Source organism: Danio rerio, chromosome 6, assembly GCF_052040795.2.
Source record: "Danio rerio strain M-AB ecotype USA chromosome 6, GRCz13ab, whole genome shotgun sequence".
In the NCBI taxonomy this organism is placed as follows: Eukaryota; Metazoa; Chordata; class Actinopteri; order Cypriniformes; family Danionidae; genus Danio; species Danio rerio.
This window is the reverse complement of record NC_141026.1, coordinates 329491-340000: the sequence shown is the minus strand read 5'-3', so window position 1 is coordinate 340000 and position 10510 is coordinate 329491. Positions and strand designations below refer to the sequence as shown.

The window sequence follows — 10510 nt, the reverse complement described above, 5'->3', positions numbered from 1 at the left end:
TAAACACGGTGAAGGGAACGCGCGCGCTGGTTGATTTGTCTTCTGTGGATCTGAATGTCACTGCGCGCTCTGGCGGCGACGCGGAAAACACGCGCATGCGCTCTGTGATTATTATTACTCGTCGCTCGATGACCCAAACTGAAGGAACAATGTTTATTAACAGTTTCTTTACGAATATTATACAACAGCATACACGTCTAAAATTAGGCATTGCCTTGTCAGACAACAGACAAAATCATTCAATGTTTATGATAATATCTAGATATTTTGTTATAAGGTCAGTGCTGAAATAATAATAGCCTGATGATGATAATAATTTAATTCCTTTATTTACATCACAACAACTGAAAAACAACAAAGATATAAGAAAAAAAAACAAATTAAAAGTTGCATTAATTAATTTATCAGTTTCTGTAGTTTGAATTAAATGTATTAATCTTCACAAATTGTAACGTTAAAAGTCTGAATTAAACAATGATGCAATTGCAAACATGTAGCTTGAAAATGAATAATCTATCTAGCACACTATATGTGTTACTATAGTATAATACAGTATAGCATTATCAAAGAAGACTAGCCCATGTAGTCAGTTTGCTTCCTATACTTTGATTGATGAAATTTTAGACATTTACACTTGAAAGCAAGACAAAAATAGTGAGAAATTTACTGTTATCAGAAAATACAGCATATTTAGATTTTTAGCTATTATTATTGTTAGCCTATTATCATTATTTAATATAAATGAGTTTAAAAGTATTGGAAATCCATTGGTATTGGAGATCCATCTGCCCAGCTGGTGGAATGAACTCCCTAATGAACTCCCTAACTGCATCAGAACAGCAGAGTCACTCGTTATTTTCAAGAAACGACTAAAAACTCAACTATTTAGTCTCCACTTCACTTCCTAATCTGCAATTGCCTCTGAATATCACACTAACTGCACCCAAAAAAAATAAAAAAATTACTACTAATACTTTCCTTCTTAGACTTTAGAGACCTGAAACTTGCCTATAGCACTTATTCATTGTTGCTCTTAGTTGTGTAAATTGCTTCCTTGTCCTCATTTGTAAGTCGCTTTGGATAAAAGCGTCTGCTCAATGACTAAATGTAAATGTAAATGTAAATTGGAAGTTGCATTCTCAAGCTATTGCTAAGCTCTCAACTCTTCAACTTGTTCCTTAAATGTTCTTTACTTTGTCCTAAAATAATCTTAAATTGATCCTTGTTAAACCTGCACAGGTGTTTAAGCTATAAATACATTTGCAAACAATTAAAACTAATAAGAATATTAGAATACATACATTTGCTGTATGTGTCAAGCTTTTTCTCTAACAGACTGCATCGGTGTGTCCTGCTCATTTAGGTTTGAACTATTGAGAAATGAAATGTTTCCACTGTTTGGACATTTGTGTGTCGAAGGTTCCGACTGATGGTCAGGGGATTGAGGCGTTGCAACACAGTCAAAAACCCTGAATAACATGAATAAAAATCACAAGAGGGTTATAATCATGAGTCTGTTTCCCGAGTCGAGCGTTTGCTCTAGTTTGAATGTTTAAATGAGTCAAAAAACTTTGCTAACAATAACGAATAAGCAATAGTGTGAATCAAATGGTCAAACTTCAGTGTTTACTTGAGCAGAAACTCTGAAGATGTTTGGAATCAGTTAAGGACATGAACTCTACACACAGTTTAAATCATAATTTACTTTTAATTATACACAGTTTTAACTTTAAGAGGGTTTAAGACATGGCTATGTGGCTGTTAACATGTAGCCTATTTGGTTTTCTGTGTGTCTCATAGATATACATATATCTATGAGTGTGTCTGACTGTCAAAGAAATTTGTTGCTAGCTGCTAGCATTTGATTACACATTAGTAAGTTATGTTGCTAGCAAGTTTAGCTCAGTCAGAAGTGTCTGATTTGTTGATTATGACTGAAATCTCATGTAGGAGTGAATCTTAAATTCTTTTATTAGTAGTTAAAGTTGTTAGCTTTATATATAAATCAATGAAGCACAACTTAAATATGTATTTAAATATTGTTTTGTCACGTGACTGGGTTGGCTCGGGTAGAAGCGGAACCGTGTGCCTGCACCGTGTTTCCTGGTCGGCTGTTTGTTGTGGCGCACACGCGGAACTCTCACACATGCCGTGAAAAACACTCAACGCCTCACTTTAGTAAACATTTATACATTTAATTAAACACGACTCTTTATTTTGATTATGTCAGCGTCTGTGATTCGAAGAGGACTTGAATTATTCAGCGAGAAAGGTAACTATCCGGCCGCTAAGCCTATGTTCGTCTGTGGCTTCACAGTTATAAACATCAATATAATACATATTAAACATAAATATAATAAGAGTTCACCAGTTATGAGACGAATTGATCTGTGAAACGTGTAACTTTCGTTATTCTGTTGCTTGTGTATTCATTAAGTAGTTTACATACATTACGTGTGCTGAGCTTGCTTATTTATAATATTATAACAAACAATAGTTAAAATATAATTAACTTCTACACCAAAGTGAAATGTGTCGTGAATAAAGCTCTAGCTGAAGGAAATGTTGATTTACATCTGAAATAAAAATAGGCATTACTTTACTAGTTACTAGAGCAATAAGATTATGTATCGTATGATGCAGTGTTAACCTATGTTACAGTGCATTAATGCAACACTGGGTGGAATTAAGTGTGTGTGTGTGTGTGTGTGTGTGTGTGTGTGTGTGTGTGTGTGTGTGTGTGTGTAGATGGAGCGAAGCATAAGCAGAAGAGGAACAGTTCTAGTAAGAAGCGGATCCGACAGCTACAGAGAGCCGGACAATCAACGCAGAGCAACAACAACACCGTCAAGGACAAGCACATTCGATCAGCCGTGGGTCAGTGACACGAAACCACCGCAGGCTAGCTAAAAACCAATATAAATCTTGTAAAAACCACCTCAGACCAGCTTATAACCATTTTAGACCAGTTCAAAACCACATTAACCAGCTCAAAACCACCTCAGACCAGCTCAGAACCACTTAAGACTTTCTCAGAATCACTTTAGATGTGCTCAAAACCACCTCGGGTCAGCTCAAAACCACTTTAGACTAGCTCAGACTCACTTTAGGCCAGCTCAGAACCACCTTAGACCAGCTCAAAACCACCTCAGACCAGCTCAGAATCAATTTAGACTAGCTCAGAAACCCTTTAGGAAATCTTTAGACTTGCTCAAAACCAACTAAGTACAGCTCAAAACCACTTTAGACTCGCTCAGACTCGCTTTAGGCCAGCTCAAAACCACTTTAGACCAGCTCAGACTCACTTTAGGCCAGCTTGAAACCACTTTAGACCAGCTCAAAACCACATCAGAATCACTTTAGACTAGATCAGAACCCCATTTAGGGTAGCTCAGAATCTCTTTAGACTTGTTCAAAACCAGCTCAGGTCAGCTCAAAACCACTTTAGACCAGCTCAGACTCACTTTAGGCCAGCTCAAAACCACTTTAGACCAAATCAAAACCACCTCAGACCTGAGCCAGCTCAGAATTACTTTAGACATGCTCAAAACACTTTAGACATGCTCAAAACCACTTTAGATGAGTTAAAAATCACCTTAGACCAGCTCAAAACCACTCTAGAACAGCTTAAAACCTCTTCATATCATCTCAAAACCACCTCAGATCAGCTCAAAACTACTTCAGGTCTGATCAAAACCACCTTAAAAATCAGACCAGCGTAAAAATCACTTTAAATCAGCTCAAACCCAAGTAAAAAAACCTTCACACTAATAATGTAATTTCCATTGTTTACGTCGTATTATTATTGTATTATTGTATTTTTTGTTATGTTTACTTTTATCTATTTGATATAGCTTTGCATCGATGTACAGCTCAGTGGTCAGCTATTGCTGTTGATGTGTGCTTTATACGTAAATAAATGAGGAAATGAAATGAATCAGTTGAAAGTGCAGCTGAGGGATGCTTCTGCTCTTCACAGATGAATACAGGAAGAAACAGAAGAAGAGTCAGCTGAGCTCAAACCTGAAGTATTTCCTGAGGACCAGCTCCACAACACAGAAACAGCACACAGCAAAGGTCTGAACCCCAATCCTGAAGCAGCCCACAGCACATCCAGGGGCAGAATCATCTATTTAGATTGTGTTTTAAAGATTGTTTCCTTAATCTGAGCAGTTCAAGACTTTTAAATGACGTGTTGTGTTTGTTTAGGAGGTCCAGCAGAGCTCCAGCCGGCGCTCCTGTGATCAGCCGGATCTGCCCGAAGCCAAACCCAAAGAAACATCCGTCTTCACCGAGCAGGAGTTCCAGACCTTCCAGCAGGAGTATTTCTCCCGGCTCTGATCAACATTGATGAGGACTGAAGCACTGCAGACGTCTGAGATTATCATCAATAGCAGCAGCGTTCCTTTAAAACTGTTATTATTATTGATTATTTTGACATGTACACTGATAATAATGCTGCTCTTACTCAGAGATTTGCTTTGGTTTATTGTGCAAATATCTAAAAATGCTTAAACTAAGAAACATTTTATACACGAGCTGAAAATATAGAAATAATGAGTTAAAATGAGGAGAGTTTCTCCCTAAATCAAGCTGAATAATCTTATATCAAAAGCAAAACACTATTACTTGGCTCACCCTGCTGTCTGATTATTGTGCTTATTTTAAGGAGAAACTCACTTCATTTGACGCATTATTTCTGAAAACATCACTATATGTTGTGCTTGTCTAGAAATGCTTCTTGATTTAAGAATGTTCAGATATTTGGACTAGAAACAAGACACAAAATTGAAGAAGACAACATCAGCAGTGTAAATGAACCCGAGGACTCCTGTAGTGTTGTAGAAGTGAAAGTTAATGTACATGATATTTTCTCTGCACCGTCAAACACAAGATGATCCACTTTCAGTTAAAGATGTAAACATTATATTCAGTGCTATAATAAATCTAATATTGCTTCAGATTTTTTTCTGCAATTCTGCCTTTGTCTCATATTTTTCAAGCACAGACTTTGTGCATGTGTTTTTGAATAATTCAGCAGACTGGACTCTTAATCCACTTACAATACGACTACCAGATGCTGTATTTGAGAGTGTTTTAGTCAGGTGTGTGTCCTCCTCAAGTGTCTCCACATCTCCTCCTGTTGTGTTCTGGTGTGATTTCTGACTGTTGTAGCTGTGAAATAACTCAAATTATTCAGCGGAGTGATATGGAGCGATAATGCACTCAAAACCTGCCGGAACTACTTCAGCCAGGGGTGCCACTTCTATCGCGGACGAAATGGAAGAGCACGGGGGATGATGGAGCCCCAAACTGGCATGGGCCCTTCAGAATCAACCTTTAACAGACTTGCAGTAAAAGGTTTAGTCATAACCTGTATTAAATAATTTTGCAAATGTTCCTGCAAACAGGACAATGTCATTAAAACTGCTAAATAAGTTATATATATATTTTTTTTTCTTTGGGCATAAATTTAATGTGGGTCATGGTTTTATTAAAAAACCAAAGAGAAAAAAAGATGTATAATGATGACAAATGCACTTTTCAGTAGTTCTTTTTTTCTGGAATTACTAGTATTTTTAGTCTTTTTTTAACAGTATTGCTTTTCTGTTCAATATCTGATTATATTTCAGTAATCAAAGCTTTTACATGCCTGTTTTGTAATTTTTCATCTATTAATTATGTTTTAGCTGCCATCGATGACTCCGAAATAAAGTGAAGTAAACCGAAAATCATTATTTACTTAAAAACAGCATACATTTTCTGAAGATACAACTGAACCATCCCAGTGACTCTAAATTATGTATTTATTTATTGTGTTTTCTTTAATATCGATGTCTATGTGAGCTCTGCAAGTTTGACCCACTTTCTGCGAGAACGTAAATATTTGGGTACTATTTGTTTGCCATACATTGACAGTCAACAGCCAATCAGCACGCAGAGAACAAGGCGAAGGGATATATTCGCGTGGGGTGTGATGTGTGCCTATATAAGCGCAGGCGCGACCGGCTCTATATTTTCTCCGTCATACCCTGGTTAGTTGTGCGCGTGGCTCTCAATCTCCCTCGGGAATCATGGCAGTGTAGCGGCGCGCAGCGGCAAACATCGCAGCGGCAGATCCGGCAGTGCAAAGGGCAATTGCACCGGCTCAGTTTGGCAAAATGGCGTAAGTATTTCACTTTCTCTTCCCTAATATTCATGTCATAAACTTCTCAAGCTGTTAGCATTAATGACACTCAGGAGTGTTGCTGTCTAATGTGTACGCGCGATCTCGGTTTGTTTTGTTTCTGTCGTCGTGATTTGAAAATAACACAAAATATAAACATTTACACTTGTGTTTATTTTCTGTCGAGAAGCGGCAACGTGGCACCTCAAAATGGCGCGCGCGATCCTTCCGCGTGACTGCTGGAAATGGCGCGAGGGCTCAGGAGGTTGTTGCTAAAAGGGATACAGCTGAGGATAGAAGTTAACGCGAATTATTTAATTATCCATTAATCGTGTTTTATTAACTTCTACCCTTAACAGCCCTCACATTAATGTAAAGCAGTAATTATACAAATTATTAGTCATTAATTTACCGATTAAATTGTGTTTTTACATCCCTAAACCCAGCCCTCACACTCGTGTGAAGCAGTAATTTTACCGAGTATTCATATTATTTATTAAATATCCCAAATGAAATGGCATTTTCTTAACATATACCCTAAACCCAACCCTCACAATAATGTACAAATATTAGTTATTGTAATGTCACAAAAATAATTCCATATGGACGTTAGTGTCCGCAGCTGTATCCATTCTAGACTTTACCGCTCAGGGACACCTTCATCTCGCACAGGAACCGGGGGGTGGGGCGTCCTTCAATGATGACCATATTAGGACACGTATTCTGTAAGGGCGGGGAAACTCCAGCCTACAGGGAGCTAATTATAGCAGAAGCAGGTTTAGCGTTAGTAAATAGCCCTGATGGGAAAGTAAATGCGCGTTCACAGCTTCAGTTCCTCCCAGATGACACCTGTTTAAACTGGTCTGGTCCAGAGTGCCTGGAGGTGCTCTAGAAACTGGTTAAACTGGTTTAGAATGTTAGTAACTCAACTGGTTATTCATTATGGGTCATTTTATTACAGTGTGAAATTATAATAGTGTTTTTTGTTGTTAAATCTTCCCTCTGGCCAGGGTTGGGAATCAGTTCCTCTTTATAAAATGGCTTCATAAAGCGTGCACGAAACACTTGAAGTGCATTATTGTATACACATGTTCAGAGTAAACAAATGAATCTGCATAAGGATAATAAAGTGCAATAGTTAACACTAAAGTCTCATTAGTGTAAACTCATGCATTAAAATCAACAGTGAAAAATAGCTCGATTAGTGATGTTAGGTAATATAAAATGCTGAAATGTAGTCAGTAACTCCATTTAATAAAATGTCTGAATTGATTTTAATGTGATTTTAGGCATAAACAAACAAAATATGACCTAAGATTGATAAATGCTTTTATAATTGTCATTACATTGACTATTTACAATAACTAATTGATCTTTACTGTACAGATTTAACAAACAAAAGGCCTAAAGTAGACCAAGTGTGACTTTGTAGCCCAGATTAAAGCGAATTTTGTAATTTTGGTCAAGCAACTGCCAATACAACACTCTGCATATCCATAAAGCACTCTTGAAGTATATGTGATGCAGTATTATTCACTGTGTTTTGAGGTACCAGTGATATTGTGCAGATTTATTATCATGATGTATTGAATATTTAATATCAGCATGTCTGATGCACTTTGCACACACACAACTCCATAATCAGTCAGTTTTGTCTTGAAGAATCAGATATATATTGTAAAACACCCTGTTTGTCGTCACCCCTTTGCTAAATGACTGGATCTCGCAGTGATTAAACCTGATGAAGGCTGCTTGTGTTGTCCTGCAGGTCTCTCCTAGCAAACCCCCAGCGCTCTGCTGCCATCGACAGCATCTCCATCTCTCCGCAAATACCGCAGCTTCTCCTCCACCATGTCTCTGTGTGTTGGGGACGCTGGAGCCCTGCTGCTGGGGCCCTGGCCTCTGACGGCTGACCCCCAAGGGCCCCTGCTGGACCAGGATGAGGAGAGCTCCGTGTTGGAGGGCTCGTGGTCTCCCTCTTCCTCTTCTTTATCCTCTTTCTCTCCTCCTGCTTCTGGAGATGCTCCGTCTGAGCTGCTGTCGCTCTCCTGGCAGCCGTCAGATGTCCTGCTGACAGAGCAGAGCACAGGTGACCAATACACACACACACACACACACACACACACTTTACTGTACACACACACACACTCACTCACTAGTACACTGATCAAAGTCAGCTTTGAATGAACTCTTCTCTCTCTCTGTGTGTGTGTGTGTGCGCGCGCGCGCGTGTGTGTGTGTGTGTGTGTGTGTCCTCCAGCAGGCGATGTGTTTCCTGGGATGGATTGGATGACAGAGAAATTAGACCTGAATGACTTCGACCTGGACTCTCTGATTGGGTCGTGTGACTCTGAGGATCCACCCGGTTCCCCAGAGGATCTGCTGGCCTGTCTGGACTCCAGCATGGATCTGGATCTGGACTCTCTCCCATTCGGTTCCGCAGACCTGGATCTCCCTCTGGGCCTGGACCTCCCGCTTCCTGAAGAGATCAAATCGGAGCCTCTCTCTCCAGCACCGAGCGTCCCGTCTCCTCCTGAAGAAGCTCCTCAAGATGAGAACACTGAGGTTCCAGTTCTCCATCCTGCAGGTATCATGCTGAGCCTGTCTCCGTCTCACATTGTGGTTCTGCTGACTCCAAAAGAAGAGCAGAACATTAGCGATTGCTCCGATAGCGACAGCGGGATCTCAGTCTCAGGATCTCCAGCTCATCAATCAGATCTAGAACCCTCATCCAGAGCTAAACCATACTCCAGACCCGATCCTGAAGCATCCCCGGAGCTCAAAGGCCGAGTGAAGACCAGCTCTGGAGCTCCGAAAGTGGAGAAGAAGCTGAAGAAGATGGAGCAGAATAAAACCGCAGCGACACGCTACCGGCAGAAGAAGCGTGTGGAGCAGGAGTCGCTGAACAGCGAGTGCTCGGAGCTGGAGAAGAAGAACCGTGAGCTCTCAGAAAAAGCTGATTCCCTGAGCCGGGAGATCCAGTACCTGCGGGACCTTCTGGAGGAGATGCGGACCGCCAAACAGCGCAAGAGCAAACGCTAGATCCAGATCCATCACTCGCACCGCTGTCGGTCCAGATCCATCCTTCACATCCAGATTGATCTGTTATTCTCTCATCATCATAACTCCTCATCCTGCATCTCTTGTCTGGTCCAGCGAGGGCCCTCAACACCTCCAGTTCTTACACTGAATCTGATGCTGTAGTGCTTGTAAATAAGCTTCACGTGTGCTATTTAAACATGCTCCATCTGTCATGGTGTGTGTGTGAGGGGCTTTATTTTCTAATAAAGATACTGTCAAACTCCGCTTGTGTGTGTGTGTGTGTGTGTGTGTGTGTGTGTGTGTGTGTGTGTGTGTGTGTGTGTGTGTGTTTAAAGCTCCTCTAGTTGTGTTCTGAAATGCAGCAGCTGATATAAGGGGCAGTTCACCAAACAATTCAAGTACAATCACCCTCATGTGCTTCAGATTAATGCTCTTACACACTTGTCAGTTCAATCTGAGTGTGTTTGTACAGAGCTTCTCTTAATTACTCCAAAGCAGCACATTACTGAACCACAGTCACATGCAGAACAGTGGAGGTTATTAGTCGTCCCATGAAATCTGCACATCCTGATTTCTGTAGATTTTTAGCCCAAAATTAGGTATTTATTTGTGTGAATTTATATTTATTCAGTAATATTGACTAATATGAAACTGAATTTGCTTTAAATCACAGTGCCGTGTGTACAGTAATGTTTTCTGTCTTCAGTAGAGATGTGTGAGAGACTTGCTATGTTTACTGAAGTAGGTCTAATTGGTTTTGCATTTTAACATTAAAAGTTAAGGAGCTGTTATTTTTGATTTCACATAATAAGTTTAGTTTATGATATTTCTAAAATACTGCATAAATCAGATTTTCTTTTTTTTTTTGTACAAAATTCTCTGCAGAAATGGCAAAAACTGTGCAGACTCTGTCTGGCCCTAGTTATGAGTCTCCCATCACTTGATTAGTTACTAATAACCTTGACTAATTAACTACTAACATAGCTGTTAACAGTTTTATATATGAACATGGTTAACCTGCAGTTGTGTAGTGTAGTAATCTCACAAACATCAATGCTATTAAGTTGCGCACATTCGTGTGTGTGTATAAATATATATATATATACACAGGGGTGTCCAAACTTGGTCCTGCAGGTTAGTCCCAACCCCATCAGACACACCTGGGCCAGCTGATCAAGCTCTTACTGGACTTTCTAGAAACATCTGTACAGGTGTGTTGAGAGAAATCTGCAGCACACCGGCCCTCCAGAACCAAGTTTGGACACCCCTGGTTTAGGGTGTCTGGTGTGTTTCAGAGGACAG

The 10510-nt window shown here is 39.8% G+C and overlaps 3 protein-coding genes across 4 annotated transcripts in view; 2 read left to right on the top strand and 1 right to left on the bottom strand.

The window, feature by feature from the left end:
• tmprss6 (transmembrane serine protease 6) overlaps positions 1 to 10510 on the bottom strand; it is an 80102-nt gene that overhangs the window by 33413 nt on the left and 36179 nt on the right. The window lies entirely within an intron of this gene.
• rps19bp1 (ribosomal protein S19 binding protein 1) lies at positions 2085 to 4976 on the top strand. The gene is given in 4 exon segments (NM_001386402.2): positions 2085 to 2272; positions 2749 to 2877; positions 3980 to 4077; positions 4210 to 4976. Coding segments are annotated over 4 exon segments (408 nt in total). The 5' UTR covers positions 2085 to 2223; the 3' UTR covers positions 4342 to 4976.
• On the top strand, positions 6016 to 9471 carry atf4a (activating transcription factor 4a). 2 transcript variants are annotated; one of them, XM_087255352.1, is made up of 3 exons: positions 6016 to 6166; positions 7935 to 8255; positions 8430 to 9471. In XM_087255352.1, exons 2-3 carry the CDS (start codon positions 8018 to 8020, stop codon positions 9206 to 9208), a joined length of 1017 nt encoding a protein of 338 aa, XP_087111478.1. In that variant the 5' UTR covers positions 6016 to 6166; positions 7935 to 8017; the 3' UTR covers positions 9209 to 9471.

Excerpts from the sequence above, each read along its gene's own strand:
- atf4a (XM_087255352.1), top strand. The coding sequence starts at position 8,018 with ATGTCTCTGTGTGTTGGGGACGCTGGAGCCCTGCTGCTGGGGCCCTGG. Across the intron at positions 8,256-8,429 it reads GCTGACAGAGCAGAGCACAG|GCGATGTGTTTCCTGGGATG; the intron begins GTGACCAATACA and ends GTCCTCCAGCAG.